The 20,287-nt window shown below is 44.8% G+C and overlaps 13 protein-coding genes across 13 annotated transcripts; 4 read left to right on the top strand and 9 right to left on the bottom strand. All coding sequences in view use genetic code 12, as the record gives it.

The window, feature by feature from the left end:
* Positions 1-1,216: 1,216 nt before the first annotated feature.
* Positions 1,217-1,750, bottom strand: PGA26 (Pga26p; the record flags this gene model as incomplete). Its single annotated transcript, XM_034157928.1, has 1 exon — positions 1,217-1,750. The coding sequence occupies one exon, from the start codon at positions 1,748-1,750 to the stop codon at positions 1,217-1,219; it is 534 nt and encodes a 177-aa protein (XP_034010398.1).
* Positions 1,751-3,322: 1,572 nt separating this feature from the next.
* On the bottom strand, positions 3,323-3,816 carry AUT7 (ubiquitin-like protein; the record flags this gene model as incomplete). The annotated part of the gene is made up of 2 exons (XM_034157927.1): positions 3,323-3,693; positions 3,783-3,816. 2 exons carry the CDS (start codon positions 3,814-3,816, stop codon positions 3,323-3,325), a joined length of 405 nt encoding a protein of 134 aa, XP_034010397.1.
* A 514-nt stretch (positions 3,817-4,330) lies between these two features.
* On the top strand, positions 4,331-4,693 carry RIM1 (Rim1p; the record flags this gene model as incomplete). The annotated part of the gene is made up of 1 exon (XM_034157926.1): positions 4,331-4,693. One exon carries the CDS (start codon positions 4,331-4,333, stop codon positions 4,691-4,693), a length of 363 nt encoding a protein of 120 aa, XP_034010396.1.
* A 53-nt stretch (positions 4,694-4,746) lies between these two features.
* On the bottom strand, positions 4,747-5,973 carry DIURU_004993 (putative aminopeptidase; the record flags this gene model as incomplete). The annotated part of the gene is made up of 1 exon (XM_034157925.1): positions 4,747-5,973. The coding sequence occupies one exon, from the start codon at positions 5,971-5,973 to the stop codon at positions 4,747-4,749; it is 1,227 nt and encodes a 408-aa protein (XP_034010395.1).
* Positions 5,974-6,141: 168 nt separating this feature from the next.
* Positions 6,142-7,911, bottom strand: GAP2 (amino acid permease; the record flags this gene model as incomplete). Its single annotated transcript, XM_034157924.1, has 1 exon — positions 6,142-7,911. One exon carries the CDS (start codon positions 7,909-7,911, stop codon positions 6,142-6,144), a length of 1,770 nt encoding a protein of 589 aa, XP_034010394.1.
* Positions 7,912-8,918: 1,007 nt separating this feature from the next.
* PRE3 (proteasome core particle subunit beta 1) lies at positions 8,919-9,572 on the bottom strand (the record flags this gene model as incomplete). The annotated part of the gene is made up of 1 exon (XM_034157923.1): positions 8,919-9,572. One exon carries the CDS (start codon positions 9,570-9,572, stop codon positions 8,919-8,921), a length of 654 nt encoding a protein of 217 aa, XP_034010393.1.
* A 105-nt stretch (positions 9,573-9,677) lies between these two features.
* DIURU_004990 (uncharacterized protein) lies at positions 9,678-10,442 on the bottom strand (the record flags this gene model as incomplete). The annotated part of the gene is made up of 1 exon (XM_034157922.1): positions 9,678-10,442. One exon carries the CDS (start codon positions 10,440-10,442, stop codon positions 9,678-9,680), a length of 765 nt encoding a protein of 254 aa, XP_034010392.1.
* A 125-nt stretch (positions 10,443-10,567) lies between these two features.
* On the bottom strand, positions 10,568-11,947 carry OST1 (dolichyl-diphosphooligosaccharide--protein glycotransferase subunit; the record flags this gene model as incomplete). The annotated part of the gene is made up of 1 exon (XM_034157920.1): positions 10,568-11,947. One exon carries the CDS (start codon positions 11,945-11,947, stop codon positions 10,568-10,570), a length of 1,380 nt encoding a protein of 459 aa, XP_034010391.1.
* Positions 11,948-12,408: 461 nt separating this feature from the next.
* Positions 12,409-14,802, top strand: DNM1 (dynamin-related GTPase; the record flags this gene model as incomplete). Its single annotated transcript, XM_034157919.1, has 1 exon — positions 12,409-14,802. One exon carries the CDS (start codon positions 12,409-12,411, stop codon positions 14,800-14,802), a length of 2,394 nt encoding a protein of 797 aa, XP_034010390.1.
* Positions 14,803-14,861: 59 nt separating this feature from the next.
* DIURU_004987 (uncharacterized protein) lies at positions 14,862-15,428 on the bottom strand (the record flags this gene model as incomplete). Its single annotated transcript, XM_034157918.1, has 1 exon — positions 14,862-15,428. One exon carries the CDS (start codon positions 15,426-15,428, stop codon positions 14,862-14,864), a length of 567 nt encoding a protein of 188 aa, XP_034010389.1.
* An 886-nt stretch (positions 15,429-16,314) lies between these two features.
* HAC1 (transcription factor) lies at positions 16,315-17,028 on the bottom strand (the record flags this gene model as incomplete). Its single annotated transcript, XM_034157917.1, has 1 exon — positions 16,315-17,028. The coding sequence occupies one exon, from the start codon at positions 17,026-17,028 to the stop codon at positions 16,315-16,317; it is 714 nt and encodes a 237-aa protein (XP_034010388.1).
* Positions 17,029-17,823: 795 nt separating this feature from the next.
* On the top strand, positions 17,824-18,858 carry BUD16 (putative pyridoxal kinase; the record flags this gene model as incomplete). The annotated part of the gene is made up of 1 exon (XM_034157916.1): positions 17,824-18,858. The coding sequence occupies one exon, from the start codon at positions 17,824-17,826 to the stop codon at positions 18,856-18,858; it is 1,035 nt and encodes a 344-aa protein (XP_034010387.1).
* A 123-nt stretch (positions 18,859-18,981) lies between these two features.
* On the top strand, positions 18,982-20,016 carry DIURU_004984 (uncharacterized protein; the record flags this gene model as incomplete). The annotated part of the gene is made up of 1 exon (XM_034157915.1): positions 18,982-20,016. One exon carries the CDS (start codon positions 18,982-18,984, stop codon positions 20,014-20,016), a length of 1,035 nt encoding a protein of 344 aa, XP_034010386.1.
* Positions 20,017-20,287: the final 271 nt, after the last annotated feature.

Raw genomic sequence — 20,287 nt, 5'->3', positions numbered from 1 at the left:
AGAGGGGTCTGGTTGAGTAAATTGTACCGGGAGTTTGAACGGTCATCGCCTGTGATGTATCGTGATTGCTCCCAAATATAGTGTTGTCAGGGACGTGCCAAATATTTGTTATCCGGACGTACTTTACTCACTATTGAAATTTTCGCGGTTCGAACTTGTTAGCGAGTGGAAGTGATGAATAGCTCATTGAGATCATCAAGGTCACAATGATATTCAAGCCAAACCCCTCATGAATAAGTCAATACTTCACGAAGGTTTACAGTACACTAATGCCAGATGATGCAATTTCAGGAACCGCAATGCCCTAACGAAGAATTATGACGTTACGGATGTCGATGGTTCGATCCGTCGGTGTTTAAGTGGCGACATTTCCCTGAAATTAAGTTAATTCACATACAAAGAACTGCAGTGCGCCATATGATCCTAAATATAGGAAAATAGGCCACCAATGTGTAATGCAATGTATACACCATTCGACGATGCACATGGAACACGTGGTGGATGTAGAATCTGAGCTACATGTCGAGTTTTGCCCAATTACGAATTGCGTTCGAAACCTCAGCCTATGCTGTTGATGTGGGAGTTCTTATTTGTACGTAGTGATGGTCCTGTATACTATGCCACGCCACCTTAAAACGATGCTGGTATCTTGTCGGAAGCCACTTGCGTCACACCTTTAAATGACGTAATTGTGAGTCAAAGCATCGCAAGCTACCAAGTGAACGAAAATCTTGTCATTGTTGAAATGAAAAGACGTCAGCTGGTTATTTAACCTTATGTCCGTTTACCAAACTTCATAATATCTATAGTTTGTTTGACAACTTCCTTAATAGTGTGAGTTGCGTAGCTTTCGGGTTACCCCAGGAAAAGCTCACCACTACAAGCGTCTTCGGGAGGTAGGGGTAGGGTGTGTGTATAAGCGACATGCATCAACAAAGACATGGCATGTTTTATATGAACATCACCTATAATACGCAGTAACCAATGGGTGACCCGCAAACTCAAATAAAGTCAACAATACGAGAGAATTACGGAGACTATACTCAGATGAAGATCGTCGGTGACGAAAGCCGTAGCTCTGATACGATTCATTGTAGTGATCGTGGTGTAAACTTATCAAAGGTGTATTCATAACAATCTTCATCTTAGCTACGACTTTGTATTTCGCTTTTGCCTCATATTTCATTAGTTCAAACTACTTAGTGGGGTATTACACTTACAACAAAGCAGCGGCAACAGCGGCAACACCGGCGAAAGCACCGACAGCGGCCTTACCGGCGGCACCTTCGTAGGTGGGCACGGGGGGCTTGGATTCCTCAGCAGCGGTGGTTTCAGGAACCTTCGAGATGTCAGCGAGGGTGGTGGGCTTTTCGCATTCAACACATTCGGTCACGGTGGTTTCGGGGACCTTCGAGACTTCAGCTTCGGTTTGAGGAACCTTCGAAACAGACGCTTCGGTGGTCTTGGCTTCTTCGCACTCAACACATTCAATGACAGTTTCGGTTTCGTGCTTGGTGACGGTGGTGGGGATCACGCATTCACCAGTGATGGTGACGGTACCTTGTTCAAGCTTGGTTTCTTCAGCTTGGCACTTGTCTTGGGTGCACTTGGTGATGGTGATGGTGGTTTCCTCAGGGCAGTAGGTAACGAAGTCAGTGACGGTGACATCGGTGGTGATGACAGTCACGTTCGAGTAGCCAGCCAAGGCAGTGGCGGTAACGGCAGAAGCGGCGAGAATCTTCGAGATCATATTAAGCGAGTGTAAAGTTTGTGAAGAGTAAGGCTCGGGGAGAGTGAAATATTTATAGTGAGATTTCTGTAGTCACTAGGGCGCTCGACAATTTATTTTTTTCACGCACCGCCATGCATGGTCACAAACCCATTTAGTCGACCGCCGCCTCGCGCCAGTTTCACGTGTAGCCCCTAAGAAATCTACACGACATTTGCTGAATACACGCTGAAGTACCCCTCACTCCAAGGGATGGTTCTCATCATCGCATCTGTCGAAGCTTAAGTTGGTATTGTCCCTTCTATTTTGTGGCACCGATGCCAAATTAGCAAGATCCTGATAAGAGAATAAGCATCTTATATCTGACGTATATTGTGATAAACTAAACACGCCATCGTGCTCCCTCACAATCTCGACTTTGGTTGCTTTTTCGTGGCAATGTTTTGGTATCGGTCTTGCTCGCGCGTGGAGTCTCGCGTGTACGAATACAAAACTTGCGGCGGTTGTGCACAGAGGAGTAGTAGAAGTCGCGGTGTCCACCGTCACATTGTCGAAGAAATGCTGCCTTGAGAGGGGAATATGATTCAATACAAGAAGCGTCGTTCGTAATCTATCAATCAAATTCAATTTTTGAGTACGTTGATTATCGTTTTGGGCGGCGATAAGCGTGTTTGTGATTGGGGTAATTTGCCGAGGGCTCATACTCCTACGTGGTGGTGTAGAAGGGGTTACTCGACATAAACATCATACTAGTTACTAAAAATTAACTACAGATGCTGGCCGGCGCACTGCCGCAACCACCGCATAATTCATATCCGGGGTTCGAAATTTGAGAATTCAACTTCAGAACGGATCGCTATGCTATTATGATTGAAGTATTTTTGTATCCGACTATGACAACGAGTTACCAAGGGAGCCCGAAGTCCGCAATATTTGCACCAATAGGTTGTGTTTTTATCTCGGCGGTGTTTACCTAAATGGGGTGTTTTTTTTTGAAGATCCTCGTAATTTTAACTTGAGGCTAATTTATGCGCACTGGAAAATGGTCGCGTCGTCAACTCTACATATCGGCATGGGGACCAGTGTGGTAAATTTAGAACCATGATGTTTGCAACAAACTGTTCACGCTTAACGTAACTGCCTGATAATCCGAACACCAAAATCATTATTGGCACTCAGCAATCCGCAATGAGTAAAAATTTTATCCTACATACGTCATGAATACAAACAAAAACCAGTAAATTCTAGATATTTTTGATTTGAAACGCAATCTCTAACCGTGTATTAGACTCTCAGCGGCCCATTTTGTTTCACTAGAGGCATCGTTGTGTACATTTGTCGACGACGTTAACAGACTAGCAGATGCCACATTGCACACTGTGTTGCGAAGTCAGTCCATCCTTAACATCGCCGATCAAAGGTTACTAATAGTCAGTCAATGCTGCGTGATTTCGTTTACTGGTAGTTGCCAACCCGTGGAGATCCTGAAATGTTGTTCACTGTGTTTATTGATACTGCTTGTTATTCTTGTTTATTGCTCCCGGTTCCAGCCCAGTCTGAGCTCCTGCCAAATGACTCCTGCCAGTTAGCGGCCTACGCGTAAAGCTTGGCTTCAGCAATTTCAGCCTCAGTGAAGTCGCCCATCACTTGACCAAAGGTGTTTTCTCCAGAGTATAAGACGTACAAAAACCCGTCCTCATCCTTGTGTTCTTCGTAAATGGTCGAAATCAAAGCAGCAGTGGGAGGCAAGATGTCATTAACGAAAATGAAAATCGCCTTTTCGGAAGGTAACTTGATCCGCTTACGGATAACGTAGACAAATTGACCAATTGAGAGATCGACCGGGACGAGATACTTCCGCTTGTCGATTTCCGGTATATCTGAATTCTCCACCTTTTCACAAATCACCGGCACCCGGTCCTTGAAGCGCTGGGTGATTCTTGCCGCTTCGGCCTTACGCTTTTCTTGCTTTGTTAGTGTTCAATCTTAGAGAATTAAACTCCCGGAGTGAATCAATTGACACAACAGCCGTTGCGATATCCGTGGCACTTACCGAAAGGGTGTTCGTCTTTGAATTGGGATCTCATGGGTAAAGTATAAAGAATACTCCGATAGTGCAATCCTTATCGCGGGAGCACGGGTATGATCCTAGCGGTGGCGTGTACTGCACATAAAAGCAAAGAATGACCCAAGTATTAGTGACCCTAAAGTGTGCCCTTGCCCATTATGAGCGTGAATAAATTGTTCACGTGGTGAATCAATTGAACCTGGTCTTTTTGATGTTAATTACGTGAAGTCGTGGACCTCCCTGACTGTCATCGAATTGCTTTCTCATCCGTCACCAGATTCTCCAATTCACGCAGACCTACAAACACCATGGCCACCTTGATCTAAACTAACATCAGGCTATCTGTTTGACCTCCCTTTTTAGACTAAGTTACTCCCTGGAGGAGGTTTGTGGTAGTTGGACGACCTAACCTCGTAGCAGGCGCGCGTGGCGCGGGGGTCGGGGGCGACACACCAAACACGCGTTTTTATTACACGACCACCATCTCAAAATTCTCAATGCTCTCCACCATTAGATCGTTTTCCTCGTCCGCTATGCGGGCTCTGTTCGCCCGTGTGCAATTGTTGGGTACTGTGGGCAACGTCTACTTCAAGGAACTGCAGAACGGTACCAAATTCATCCTGTACTCGCTTGCGGTCAATCGCTACAACCCTCAAGAAGAATCCAACAAGCAAACCGACTGGTACAGCGTCGCCGTATTCGATGAGAAGCAAATCGCCACCTTTGAGAAGGTGTTGAAGCCAGGCATGCAGTTGTATGTCGAGGCTGACGCTAAGCAAAGACCTGTCACCGATGAACAATCGGGTGCCAACTACGTGTTCACTAGCTTGAAGCAGCGTTCGTTCGATGTGGTCAGATTTGCTAAGAGACAAGAAGACGTGGAAGAACAGCAATGATTTGACTAAAAAATATAGCAAACGTCTATTTTGTAATTTTAAAGTAATAAACATCAATAAAGGTTCTTAGCTGTGGCCAATTCAATAGCATAGGCGATTGTTAATTGAACATGTTCGCGCATATGTTCAAAGTCGAGACGATCCAAAGTATCCATCACACTGTGAATGTATTTGTTGGTATACTCATTGGCCAGCTCAATAACAAATGACAGAGGATAACCATTCTCGAGTGCCAGAGCGTGATCCAGACATGCGTAACCGCATTTATCTTCACGGTAAGGAATCAGATTATATGTTTCAATCAACAACTTGATAAAATTATTCAATTGAACATTGGTATAGTCAGTTATAAGCCCCATGTGTTCAGGGACGCCTGCGTCCTTCATACCTTGAGAGTATCCCGTCATATCCTGTTGCAACATACCCAATACCGTCTCCTTATTTTTGGCGTATCTCGAAAACACGTCAATCAGACCAAGCAAACCACCTTCTTCGGCCAGATAAAAGTGAAATTCCAAAGTGTTGGCGAGTTCAAGATTCTTCACTTTGATCTCGTGCACTAACAACCGCAAAGCTTCTAAAATCGTCACTGTGCCAGAACCATCATCATCAGCTCCGGGAGCCGCCATAAGTGTAGGGAAAATCAAATTGGCCAGGTCCTGATGAGAGCCAACCACCACCTTATCGTCACTCTTCCCTACAATCAGAGCAATGATTGAGTACTGACCCCATCCGTTATGATGCACCTTCAGAACATGCACATTCTTTCCTAAAGGAGCAGTTATCTCCTCAACTTTTTTGAATAACCAATCAGCACTGTCTTTACCTTCCAGAGACTTGTAGTATCTTGTACGGAATGATGTAAGCTCAGCCAAGTTCTTGCGGACTGTTTCCATGTCGATTAGTGTGAACACTTTCTTGACTCGCTTTTTGTTGTTAGCTGCCTTTGGATAGTTGTACTTGGGAATAGGGGCGATGTCGTTAATTTGCTTTCCCCAAATTTTAGGCAAGTTGAAGCTGGCTGATCTTTCCCCTACCAAACCTTGTGCGATGGCTTCATCAATACTGATTTGATTAGTTACATCGATGAAATTTTGCCCATTGCGTTTGAGGTGAAGCTTTTCGACTTCGGTGCTAATTTTGAAATCGTTAGGCCCAAGTTTGAGAAGACGGGCCTCATTGGCGTCGTCGCCGACGAACACTGTTTCCGCCCCCAAGTCGATAAACGCTGGAAGGGCACTGGCAACAGTCGCCAAGGTTATCACGGAGCTGAACAACATGGTGAAAGATAAAATTGAGTTCTAATCACTGAGCTCCCTTGCTGCCATGCGGCTCCACTCGCGCGGCACCAAAGAATCCCCTCACGGAGTATATAGAGGCGTCGCTATTATAGAATAAAAGAATTAGCATATCCATCATGAAACATTATCAGTATATTAAGAACTAGCTCAACACCACCACTTATAAATACGTTTCCACCAGGGCATGGCCTTGATGGCAGCTTTTTCCTCCGCGATTTCTTGCTTGACTAATTCCAAGTCAGTCTCGCGACGCCCGGTATCAATATCAATCTCTTTCAAGGGAATCCAGAATCTCCAGTTTCTCTTCCAGACCTTATGGACGATATAAAAGGCGAGAATGACGGGGATCGACAAGCATGATTGAAAGAATGCCTCAGCTGAAGGAGGGTCACCACCAAGGGGTCTTACGGCAACATACAATTGAGCCACAAGAATAAGCACGTTCATTGTGCAACCAATGATTGATCCAATTATTCCTGGTTGTGAGGTCCAAGTCAACTCATCGGTTCCTCTATTTTGAGACCTTAATGCTAATCTGAAGCGGATATGAGCTAAGTTGATCGAACCCCAAGTGAAAATCGACGATAATCCCGAAAGAGCAAGCATCCACGTGAACACAGTGCCTTGATCAGGGTAGGCTGCAAGGTAGCAGAGGAACCCAAAAATCAATTGAACAATGACTGCCACAAGAGGACGACCTCTTTTATCGATGTAACTCAAGATCTTGGGGGCTTGCCCCGCAGCAGCAAGAGCACAAAGAGTGCGAGAAGACCCGAATACCGCTGAATTTCCCACTGAAAGTACCGATATCATGATGACGACGTTCATGACCAGGTCCAAACCTGAGATGTGGGCGTTGACAATGGCTAAAACGAATGGCGATGCTGAGGCGTCGACCGATGATGAACCTAATAATCGGGGATCATTGTAAGGGACAAGACAAGAAACCATCACGAGCGAAATAACATAAAACAACGTGATTCTCCAGAACACTTGTTTAATTGCCCGCGGCATTGTTGCTCTAGGGTTAGCCGATTCAGCCGCCGCCAAACCCACTAACTCGGTACCAGTAAATGCAAAGGCTGCAACTACAAATACCGACAATAAACCCTTGAATCCGTTTGCCCAGGCACCAGGGTTATGCCAATAGCGCGAGCCCAATTTCTCACCTGTGGGACCACCACCACCAATGAGGACAAGGGAAAGAATGAAAAACCCAATGACAGCGATAACTTTAATTGCGGAGAAGATGAACTCGGCTTCACCGTACCCTTTGACCCCAAAAAAGTTGATTGCAGCGATGAGAACCCACATGATCGTGACGTATGCGGCTGGATTAGTTTCGGTATCCCAATACCTGATTGTCATACTCGCTGCAACCAACTCTAATGGCATCACAATTAACCATTGAAGTGCATAGTTCCATGCCATCGCAAAACCCCATGAAGGGTCAATAAAACGTGAGTTGTATGTGGTGAATGCACCCGAAACAGGGAAGGTAACGCAAAGTTCACCTAAGGATTGTACGGTACAATAAATCATGATCCCCACAAGGATATAAGCAAGAACTAAGCCTGCAGGTCCACCGTTATGAAGTGATTTCCCCAGACCAACAAACAAACCTGTCCCAATTGACCCGCCAATGGCAATCATTTGAAGGTGACGATTTTTGAGCAGCCGATTGAGCGGGGATTTGGCTGTCATTTGCGCAATTCTTTCATGTTCAGGGAGATTAGGATCAATGCCAGCATCTTCTTCATCAAATCTTCTGAAGCCATCCTTGAAATGCTCCCATCTTGACATATGGGGTTTTTCCGGGGTGTCGCTAGGAACACTACTCGAGCGGAGCAGAGCTGCATCCAGCTTCTCTAAGTCAAGTCGTGCCACCTCTGTGACAACATTCTCTTTGTCTTTCATCAGGTTAAACTTTGATTTACAGGTTTCGGTGGTATCAGATCCAATTAAATATACTTTTTTATCTTGGCTTAGGCTTGAGCGGTGAATTTGCCCAGCCTCCTTGTCTTGTCAAAACGCCGTACGCTCAAATCGGGCGAAATCAGCAAAACCGGAAAATTTACACGAATTCATGTGTGCCTGAAAAATGTGGGGTATTTTTCTCAGCCGTGGCGATGCTTCACATAGTTTCACCAATAGACTTAGCAAAGTGACTTGTTTAAAGCCTTTGGTGAATGTTCATGGAAGAAACACGTTGAACTTGATATCTATTCTCGAATCGACTGCCGTTTGGTTATCATCAAATGCTATCAACAGATGATATCTCGACTGCAAGAGTGATAGGATTAGCAGCAGAGCTGGATTGCTGTCGACGTTCAATCTTGAATTGCTTGTGCGTACGGCATTCTTCTATTCCCCACAATTCGCCAAGAACTCTTACGGCGTCGAGGGGGCTTTTTACTAGAAAGTTATTGTTGGCGACCATTATCATCACGTGACGTTACATACGGCGCTCTCCCAAATAATCTAATCTTGCGGAATACGATAAGGAATTTGCAACAACCTACACTCTTAATGATAGCAAAGTCGTGCATGGTTCTATCGGCAAGTTACATAAATGACGATAATATACGTGACGATCTACACACTACGCAAGTGTTTATTGAGTTATTGAGAGAGTCTTCTTCATCAAACTATCAACTAGCCGCGCCCTCGTTATTTGAACCATACAAGGTTGCTTTGGTTATTATTCTGAACCTACACATTTCGGCTTCTTGTATAGGCGTGAATGAAGTGTGAAGTGATCAATCACAGGACGCAGAATCTTACGGATTATCTACATTAAAACTGACTGTGCCCATCAGAAGATGAGATAACTAGTTGACGTGAGTACTGTCGATAAGAATTGAGCCGGTATCTTGCTCTCTACATATGCCACCATGGGATTGTCTAACAAGTGCATTATGTCATTACTTTTGATATTCATCGGGGTAAAAAATGAGTCTCTCCACACCCAGTTTGGTCAAGATAACTATGCGAATCACACCACCCGAAGAGCCGTCCCACTTGATCGCCTCCAGTAAAGCAGTCTTGATGAACGTCACGGTCTCGTCCTTTTCCATGTCTTGTTTGAAATTTTCGTTACACCAACCATAGATGAACGTAGACCCTGACCCAGCTATGGCATAATCCAGCTTGTGGATCAGACCCCCCAAGGGGATCTGGTAAACAGATCCACCGTTTTTATCATCGTACCCAGCGCAAATGATGCCAGCAGTAAGATTATCTTTGTTGTTATAGCACATTTCTTGGAATACATTGGCAGCAACTTCGGTGGTGGGTTTTTCACCGTAAGGCAACTGGACAGAGTAAATTTGAAGGTAATATTTCACAATATCAGCAATTGCTTGAGTATCAGCTGCAGAACCCAGTCGACAACAATAAATTGTGTCGTGAATTTGGGTCAACTTATCGGTGACCCTGTTGGCAATGTACGCCCCGGTTGTGGTGCGAGAGTCAGCTCCAAGAACAACACCATCTTTGAATTTCACAGCCATAATCGAGGTCCCAAGATTAACCTCCCCTTTCTTGAGGTGGTTAATGTCGACCGAGATTCCGTTCATGGTGTTTGCCACTTCAGTGCACTTGGTAGAAAATGAGTGGCGATTGAGACATCTATGTGCAGGATAAACAAGTATACAAATTTAATACACACAATAGTTGGATACTTAATTGTATTTAACGGGGTGTTGAACATCATTGTTGTAGCTTTCACGATACATGAGACCCCCCCAAATTGCCAATGCTATCAATGCCAAGATGAGAATGAAGATCGGAAGGTTCAGTCGCTCAGGGTTTTTAGGTGTAGGGTCGATTTTCCCTTGATTGGAGATCACTTTATTGGTGTTAGTAGAATTCTCAAGTCTTACTACTTCTACCTTCGTGATCTTCACTTCATCATTTAGCTTAGTATCAACTTGCGGCAGATTGGAAATGTTCATCAATACGTCAAAACCGTCGACCATTTGACCAAACACCACATGCTTACCGTCTAACCACGGAGTTTGATCGGTGTTCAAGATGAAGAATTGGTCTAAATTGGTATTCTTACCAGCATTGGCACACGATAAGCGACCAAGCTTGTCGTGCTTGAGAGCAAAGTTCTCATCGTCAAATCTGCCACCATACTTTGACTTTCCTCCGGCTGTGGCACCACCTTGAACCATAAAATTGGGAATCACTCTGTGGAACGGAGTATTCACGTAGCCATCGTCTTGTTCAGACAACCAGACAAAGTTTTCCACCGTTTTGGGGACTGTTTCGCCGAAGAGGGCTATCAGAAGCGTGCCCAATGGATTATTCTTCTGCGATACCTCAAACTTCACCAAATGAGTTACAGAGGGATCGCCTTGTAGGTGTTGTTGATATGCCTCCGGAAGTGTAGCCGAAACCAAAGAAAGAAGCAACGTTAAAACGAAGACCACTGAAGACATGTCAAGCAAGCGTGCGTGTGTACTCCGGACCCGCACTCAGTTGTGAGACTCGCGTTACGTCTACGTGTTATCAATAAATCTATGGCATATTCATGTCGATCTATATGGTAATTCCAATGCTAAGGTTACACAGAGAGGTCGAGCATAGTCAACAAGTAGTAGGAAAATAATGCTGCGAAGGTGTACCCACTAATCTTCAACGCTTTTTTGAGATATGAATGAGCAGGAAGACGATAAACAATATAGGCATTCACCCGACCCAAATCATCAAACATATTCTCGAACTTGAGCGTGACCTTGGTATGACCTTGAGCAACGTCCAAATACAGATACTCGTCCTCAACATCGACCTGCTTGTACTCAAGGGGTGCCAGAATGTTGACAAATTCAGCTCCCTCTGGCAAATAGAAGCTGAGGTAGACATTCTTGTAAACGACATCTCTGGCCGAGTTAAGTAAAGGCGCCCGCGCAATGTAAGTGTCCTCATCAATTTTATGAACAGCCTTACCAATAGGTTGATTCCATCCTAACGTGAAATTGTAGTGCCATCCACCAAAAAGAGGAAATCTGGGTTGCAAAACCAAGAAGTTTTGAATCTTTTTATGAGTCAGCACCATACCGACCTTGTCCGTAAAGTAGTAATCATCAAAGTCCGTATCAGCCATGGGAAACTCAAGTTGCTTGAGCGCCCAATGATCACGGGTAAGTTCATAACGACCATGCATCCAATCCACGCGCGAGAAGCCCTTATCAAGTTCAGCACCTTGGTTTGTAAGTTCATAGTACTCTTCGAATTGGACTTGGTCAGCTGCTGACGGAATCCATACCGACCGATGAAGATTTTCAACTTTTGCTAACGGCTGCTGATGTTCGTAAATCAAGCCGAAGGGTTCCACTGAAAATGGTTCAATGTCATCTACAATGGGTCCGTACACCAAAGCCTTTTCCTCAACTCTAGCTTCAATAACTGGATTGGCAGTGGCACGATCATCAAAAATTTCCGCCTCTTGACCTTTAGCAACCCCAATAAACCGAAGTGAATACTCTTTGGTCGAGTATGGCAGATACGGCATCTTGTTCAATTTGACGACCAATTGTTGCGAGTCCGCCATATCAATTTGCTTCGGCACTGGTTCAAGGCCTTTCAAGTACACATAACTGACGCGTAATTCAACACTGTCCCCAGGAGACACAGCCTTCGGCAACGTTATTTCGAAAAATCCGCTATCGAGCGCCTTCACCGCAAGTGTCGTACTATCAACACCCACCGAAATGATACTGAGGTCGTCGATAGCGTCAAAACCATCGTTGAGAGTAAAGTAATAGATCTTCTGCTTGGTGTCTCCATCATTGGTAATCTGAATGAGGTCAGTCTCCTTGACATAGCCTCGCGAAAGGTCAATTGTGCGGGCGTAATGAGTATTCTCCCAATTACCCACGTCACTGATGACTAGGGCAATGGCGAAGACCGCACCAAAGATCACCAGTAGTAATGCCGAGCGCATGGGATACTGGTTAGTTTGAAATTTTTCGCTGGTGCACGTCTGACGTTAGTTGAGTCCACGTCTGTTGGTGTGAGTTTTTTTCCATCCTGTACATTACCCGTTTTGAGGTGTACGCTACTTAAATTTGTTAAATCGACTCGCGACCACGCCAGTCTAGTCCACTTTTATGTTTGCCACGAGGGCGTCGTCATTGTCACTCAAGAAATCAATCTGAAAAGCGTTGATTTTGCCACCCGATTCATCGAAGGGTGAGGTAAATCGAAGGATTTCCAGTCTATGTTTTGTTTTACTAGAAGCAGTTAAAGTAATCAAACTGTCCTCGGTAGTCCGTAGTTCTCTCAGTGGCGCGTCCTCTTGCTTGAGGTACCGACCCCTTTGATAGGTTCGTTGGCCTGCACCGGAACTCGTGAGCGTCCGCACTATCTCTGATTCAGAGGTGAAAAAACTTGTTGCTACGCCAAATGTCATTTGAGGATTTGATCCCAGTGGTCAACAAACTTCAGGATATCGTTACTACTACTCAGGTGGCAGATATTGATCTTCCTTTACTTGCGGTGGTTGGTTCACAATCCTGTGGGAAGCTGTCGGTACTTGAGAACATCGTCGGGAGAGATTTCTTGCCCCGCGGTACTGGCATTGTCACTCGGCGGCCGTTGGTCTTACAGTTGATCAACATCAAGGAGGATGACCCGATCGTTCACCAAGTACCCCAACAGGATATTACCACTTCCAACGGAGAAATCAACCTCGAAGATCACTTGCGCAAGTCCAAGGGTGGCGCATCCCGCACCGCCACCGAATGGGGGGAGTTTTTGCATGTACCTGGAAAGCGATTCTATCTGTTCAATGATATCAGGGGCGAGATCGAGCGGGAAACTGCGAGGATCGCTGGTCAAAATAAGGGTATCTCCAGACTTCCCATCAATCTCAAGATATACTCTACCAGAGTGCTTAACTTAACGTTGATTGACTTGCCCGGTCTCACTAAGATTCCTGTGGGCGACCAGCCCAGTGATATCGAACGTCAAACGCGCAATTTGATCATGGAATATATCTCCAAGCCCAACTGTATCATTTTAGCGGTGTCACCCGCCAATGTGGATCTTGTTAACTCAGAATCGCTTAAGTTGGCTCGTCAAGTTGATCCTACCGGGAAACGTACCGTCGGTATTCTTACAAAACTCGATTTGATGGATCAGGGAACCAACGCTGTTGACATTTTGAAGGGCAATGTCTATCCCCTCAAACTTGGATTTATTGGTATTGTGAATCGTTCCCAACAAGATATTGCTGACAACAAGCTGTTAGACGACTCACTCTTTACCGAGCAGCAGTTCTTTGTTAACCATCCAGCGTATCGGCTGATGCTGAACAAGTGCGGTACGAAGTACTTGGCTTCTACACTTAACAAAATCCTTATGAATCACATTCGTGAAAGATTGCCCGACATCAAAGCCAAGCTTAACACCTTGATGGGTCAAGCTGAGCAGGAACTTGCCCTGTACGGCGACATCCCACTGGCGCTCACTAGCTCCGGTGAGGCGCGGGGAGCTATGGTGCTTACCCTCATGACAAAATTCGCTAATTCCTTTGTTCATCTGATCGACGGGACTCAGGTTCTGGACTTTAGCACCAAAGAACTTTGTGGTGGTGCTCGTATTTACCACATCTACAATGAGGTATACGGTAACCAACTTGCAATGATTAACCCTACACACAACCTTACAATCCAAGATATTCGGACTGCTATACGCAATTCCACCGGACCAAGAGCATCATTATTTGTACCTGAATTGGCATTCGACTTGTTGGTGAAGCCTCAGATTAAGCTTCTCGAAGAGCCGTCGAAACGCTGCGTTGAATTGGTTTACGAAGAACTTATGAAAATAGTCCACAATGTTTGTTCCCTGAGCATTGGTCTTGAACTCAACCGTTATCCCAAACTCCAAGCTAAGTTGATCGAAGTTGTTCTGGACTTATTGCGTGAGCGTCTTGGGCCGACCACCAAATACGTCGAACTGCTTATTGAAATACATCGGGCCTACATCAATACTAACCATCCCAATTTCATTGGAGCTGCTCAAGCAATGAACTCGGTGGTGGAGGAACGCCAAAAGCAGAAAGAGTTGGAGTCCAACAACAAGTTACGCTTGGCTAGCGAGCGGATTCTCAAAAGCAACCTGACCAAAAATCAGGACGAAGAGTCGGAGGAAGACAAAGACGAGCTGGAAGACATCAACTCTGTTGACGACGTAATCAAATCGCCCAAGCATCTGCAATCTCACCAGAGAACTAGCCTGAGTCTGACGGTACAAAGACTGGTCACTGGAGTTCATGAAAACCAAGAATCCTACCTCAATTACTTCTTTGGTAAAGATCCTTTGGTTCATCAACAGCAATTGCAACAACAAGCTCAACTCAACCCTACTCCATTCAAATTCCCTCACCCTCATGAACAGACATTGCAGTTCATTGGAAGCAATAACTTAGATGCGCTGATGTCGAAATTACTGATGAATGAGGACGACTCAACCTCCTTTGAAACCGACGATACCATCAATGAATTGAGTGAGCGCGAGCAGTTGGAATGTGAGTTAATTCGTCGTCTTATTATATCTTACTTCAGCATTGTGCGCGAGATGATTCAAGACCAGGTACCTAAGCTGATCATGTGCCTTCTCGTGAATTATATTAAGCAGCATATTCAAAATCGCCTCGTGGTGAAATTATATAACGAGTCGATGTTCGACGAATTGTTGCAAGAAGATGAGAGCATTCAAGCTGAGCGAGAAAAGTGCATCGAAATCTTGAAGACCTATCGGGAGGCTTCGAACATTATCAGCGATGTTGTCTGACAAGTATTCTGTATATAATCAAACTTAAAGGTTTGTAGATCATCCAGAGTCAACGTAAGCTAGTTCACAAACACTGATATCGTCTCCAACCCACCAATAACACGATTCAGAGAGAACTTGTACTCGACGGTTTTTGTAGGTTCTTGAGTGAATTCATCTTCATCCTCAATGAGAATCTTTTTCATGACGCCCTTTCTTGTAAGTAAACGAGATTGGTGCACTGGAAGGTGGGGTATGTCAATTCCCGACTCGCTTAGATATTGGAATTCACTTCCAGTTAACATATCATTATCAATACGCACAGCGAGTATGACTTTTATAGGTATGTTTAAAGTATATTTGTCCTTTGCCTTTGTCTTGGTGAGCTGTACTACCTTTTGTTTATCCTGCAATAGTTCAGAGAGCGGAGATTCAAGTAAAGCTTTGGACAACTCAGATCTAAGTGTGTCATTAACAAGCACCGACATTTGATGAGATGACAACCGAGCATGGCTAAATTCTCTTAAGGTTACCTGCGACTTTCCATTGATTGTCACAAGCAGATTGTCCTTGCTAGCTCGATTGATAAACACCTTAAGTGGAAGAGTGGTTTGCCCCACCTTGATGAAAGTGGTCTGTGGAGGCATGTGCCGGTCTCGGGGTGTCAATTTGTTTGGAGTTCCCTCGATCTTCTTTGATCTTCTTTGATCTTCTTTTATGCTGTCACAGCAAAACGCAACCTTACAAAACGCGCACTTCGGGTCGCGTCGTATACATGGCCAGCGTTTAGGATAAAGGACCACTATAAAACTCACATCCGTGCTATAATCCTCAAGCTTTGTGCAAGCATGCTCTGTAACTACGTACTATTGTGATCAGAAATTCGAAACGACGTTGTGTTTTCGATAGAATTCATCCATAATGCAGTGGCGAGAGGGGCTATGCGAGTCATTCCAGAGAATTTTGCCACCGGCATGCGACACACGCAACAATATCGGATCAGCTGTTATCTACACTGTAGTTGAAATCATTATCCTAGTATATTAGTGACTACCAAATACGAACTATCACTTCGTGTTACTCTTCGTGTCGTCGTCGTCCACTCGTAACTGAGAGTCGCATCAACAAATTAATGGAGCGCCAGGCTCAGTATACATCAAGCGACGTGACACCAAAGGTTCATCAAAAGAAAAGAGAATTAAAACGGATGCTCGTTTTTTTGTGTTTTCAATTTTTCTCCTTTTTTTTGAAGTTTTCCTTTTTCAAGTAACAACTTAATTTCCGTAAGTTAGCATCAAATTAAAATCATCCCAAATAATTAACCCAATAGAATTGAAACCATAACCTCGAATACACCTCGTTACAAAGCCAAAAACTCTTCAATGTCGAGGGCCTGGTCAAGTTCAGGAGAAGCTTGTTCCAGGGGAGCCGACAACATATCAGTAAAGTTGACTTCATTAAATCCGTCAAACTCGGGAATGGTTGGTGCAGCAGACCGCGGAGTCACCATTTGCTACGATGCTATGAATCTCATCAACAGATATCTGATTTCACATAAAGTGGCCGCCCGGCAACTTTATCGAAAACAGATACTGGACAAGACAAGCAGAGCGATGGTGATTCCTGGCACAAAGTTACTGCTGAACTTTGCTCCATTAAACCATACGAGTTCTCGGGACTTAACGACTCGGGATTCAGAGTTAAGGTCAAATCGATTGGGGAATTGATAGGCGAATTAATTGACACCGGCGACAAGTAGTTGTAGTAGGTAGTATCCTGCACAGACATCGAATCTTCATCATCTGCAGCGGCAACTTCATCATAAGTTCGCTTGTTTGAAGGCGTCTCCATAGGGGACGGAATAAATTCTTCCTTCACTTCAATTTTTTTGGACCCAGTGAGGTTAGTGGAAATCTTTTCCTTCAAATCCAGACACACCGACACAGACGAGAGCTCACCAAGATCAGCAATCTGTTGCGGAGACAACTTGGCGTAAACAACGTCGAAATTCGTTTGGACCTGTTGTAATTTGTTCTCAAGTTCAAGAACGTAGGCCTCAAGATACTCGACGTGTTTTCTCTTCTTTTCCCGTGAAGCGTGGGCGGCTCTCCGATTACGAAGAATCCGTTCCACTCGACGTTGTTCCTTTTCCTCCTCAGTCTTAGCCCGCTTTCTCGGAGGCAAAGTAGACTTGAACGAGGCATCGAAGGGCACGTCTTCTTGTTTCACAGTGATGTCGGTGGACATGGTCAGTTGATTCAACAAAAGTATTGCAAAAAAAAGTGTGTTAATGATTAGCAATTCACAGGGTTCTGGAGGAAATTTATATGTGCGCGGGTGGGCGACCGTGGGATTGACCGCAGCACGACGAGAGGGGTTTTTTCTGCCTGGAGGCGNAACAAAAAAAAAAAAAAAAAAAAAAAAGTTTGCGTCATAATGACGCCTCTATAAAAATAGTATAGGAGACGACTTATACTCGGCAATGGCACCGTGGCGCTGTCGCGTTGTTGCGCCGTCGCGCTTTGGCCAAGATGCTTACGTAGACAACAACGTCACAGCCTTGATAAACTCACCATAGCCGAGTTTCGTTGTCATCAAGTATGATACATATGACGACGCGTACTTCGCGATATATAAAAAGAAAACAATAGGAGCGTTTGTCCCCGCTCTAACTCTAACCTCGCCCTCACCATCTTACCGACTGCCACATGCTGCCCAATGCGTTAAATTTGCTCCGATTCGGGGTTTACTCAGTGTTTCACGCCACTATGATTTCACGCACCACGCCACCTCTCAACCTGTACATAACCGCGACCCAGAGTTATTCGCACATGGTTCTAGATTTATGACCCCTCACGAGAGGGCCCCCACGGTGTCACACTTCAACCAACAAAAGCGCATCGTAAGCTCTCATTCTCTCCGCATCTTTAGCAACATCGCCAAAGTGAGTAAGCTCGACTACTTGATGAATCGAATTTCGTCAGGAAACAAATTTTTGATTTCTCTATACACGGCCTATGAGACTCCTCACGCTTACCCCAAATGAATATTACAGCATGCGGCGTCGACGATTTTTCACTACTCGCTAATAGAGGTACCGTGATCAAAATAATACATCCAAACCTACAAGCTATGGGAGGAACTGTTCTTTCAATACAGTCGCACGTAGCTCACGGATACGTCGGCAACAAGGCAGCAGTGTTCCCCCTTCAATGTCTTGGTTGGGATGTCGATGTCGTCAACACGGTTAACTTCTCCAATCACACCGGGTATGGAAAAACCCGCGGCACCACTATGGACCCCAATGAACTACAAGATATCTTCTCCCAGCTCGATAGTCGGCTTAACCTTTCGTACGATGCTATGCTCACGGGATATATACCTAACGCCGCCCTTATTCGCGCTATAGGACGCCACGCCCACAATGCCAAGCAGCGCACACCCGATATGATGTATTTATTGGACCCAGTTATGGGGGACAATGGTTACATGTATGTGGATAAACTGTGTATCGACGAATATCGTACTATACTCGAATCACGAGTCGTTGATATAATAACTCCCAATCAGTATGAGCTTGAATTGTTAGTTCAATGCAAAATTGATACGCCTCAGCAGTTGGAAAAGGCAATGGACCATGCGCATCGTCTGTATGGCGTAACCTATTGTGTGGTGCTGCTGGTAACGTTTGGCAATTCGACGTATTGTGCTTTCAGCACCCTTAATCAGCCACCTAAATTGTTCCACATTCCCCTCATCAAGCTGTATTTCACAGGCGTTGGCGATTTGTTTGCCGCCGTCCTTCTTGATCGACTCTATACATCCCGCAATATCGAGACCGCATTGCTGGAAGTTTTGGAAGTTATGGCAAAGACATTAGCTTTAACTCATAAGGCTGGGGTAGACGAATTTCACCGCGAGTTCCCTGGGCAAAGCATCGAAAGTAAAATCAATGACGGAACCACTATGAGGTATTTTGAATTGCGAGTCATTCAGGCCAAATCCTATTTCCACCTTAAAGAATCGCCATTTAGAAGCCAACATTTGGATCTGGTTTCAATTTCTTCCATTGCATAATAAATCAATCGTTCTGCCGTCATTCGCGCTATACATGGTGAAAAAAAAAAAGTAGTCCAATTGATCTTTCCGTCGATTGCATCTCTTAAAGCCAGTGTGGGGTGAAAAGATCTAGGAAAAGAAATGAAAAATGTACTCGTTATTGGTTCTGGTGGTGTTGGAACCATCGCTGCTCTCCTGTTGAGCCTCAATCGAAAAGCCAACGTGACTTTGGTAGTGCGGCTGGACTACGACAAAGTAAAAGCTGAAGGTATCTCGATTCGCTCAAAAACGTATGGGAGCATCGATGGGTGGAAGCCACAGAACGTAGCTCGAAGCGTAACCGAAGCGGCCGAGTTATTTGGCCCTTTCGATTTCATTCTTCTCACGACCAAAAATATTCCTGATGGGCCAATGACTTGTGAAGATGTGGTACGACCAGCGGTGCTGCCTCAGCTGGTAATTATCATGATGCAGAACGGTTTGGGGATTGAAGAACCCATGATGCAGGAGTTTCCTGACAACATCATTCTTCTGGCGGTCCTGCTTATCGCCCTGGCCTACAAGAATGGTGTTGTAGAGAACCCTGGCAAAGATCATGTAACTTTGGGTGATTTTAGAGCAGCTCATAAATGCTCTTTACCGGGTACAAGGGACGCGATGGAAGGGTTCATTGAGATTTATCGTAACCCCGATCAGAATGTAAATTACATTGCCATAGATGATGATTGTCGCACCACAAGATGGCAGAAGTTGGTTTATAATTCAGTGTTCAACGTTGTCACTGCCATTCTTGAAACTGATGTAACCCGCTGTCAAATAGCTGGCCTAAATGACTCATTATTCCGCCCAGCTATGCAAGAAGTCATCGATATAGCCGCTTCTGAAGGGGTTACTATTCCCAAAGACACCATTGAAAGATTTATTCATATCGGTGACGGGATGTTTTATTCGCCGCTGATGTGTGTTGATCGTCGCAAGAATCAGTTGATCGAAATGGAGGTCATTTTGGGTAATCCTTTACGAATCGCACGGAAGAATGGCGTACAGACTCCGATATTGCTGGTGTTATACCAGTTGTTGAAAGTGGTTCAGTTCAAGACCAAAGAAGCGACAGGTGCCATCAAGATTGATCCAAAGGACTACCAGTACAACTCAGACGATTACCCCAATCTCTAGTTCCAACAACACCATGTAAATAATAGAACACCGGAATTAGCCTAACACCTTTGTACTAAATTGATGATGTGAAATAAGCCGAATCGGGATGTTTTTCCCGAATGGTGTGTCGTATCCCATGGTTGTCCCTAATGGGGAATTTCTATTTCTAGCCGGTGCCACATGAATTCGATGTATATACCAGGGCCATGCATTAAGGTGCGGCTGGTTTAAACGATTTACACGCACATTACGTCCCCTGTCTCAGGCGATTTGACATTACTGTTTCATT

The sequence above is a fragment of the Diutina rugosa genome, assembly GCF_008704595.1.
Source record: "Diutina rugosa strain CBS 613 chromosome Unknown scaffold2_size729309, whole genome shotgun sequence".
NCBI classification, from domain to species: Eukaryota; Fungi; Ascomycota; class Pichiomycetes; order Serinales; family Debaryomycetaceae; genus Diutina; species Diutina rugosa.
This window is presented reverse-complemented; position numbering and strand designations above follow the sequence as displayed.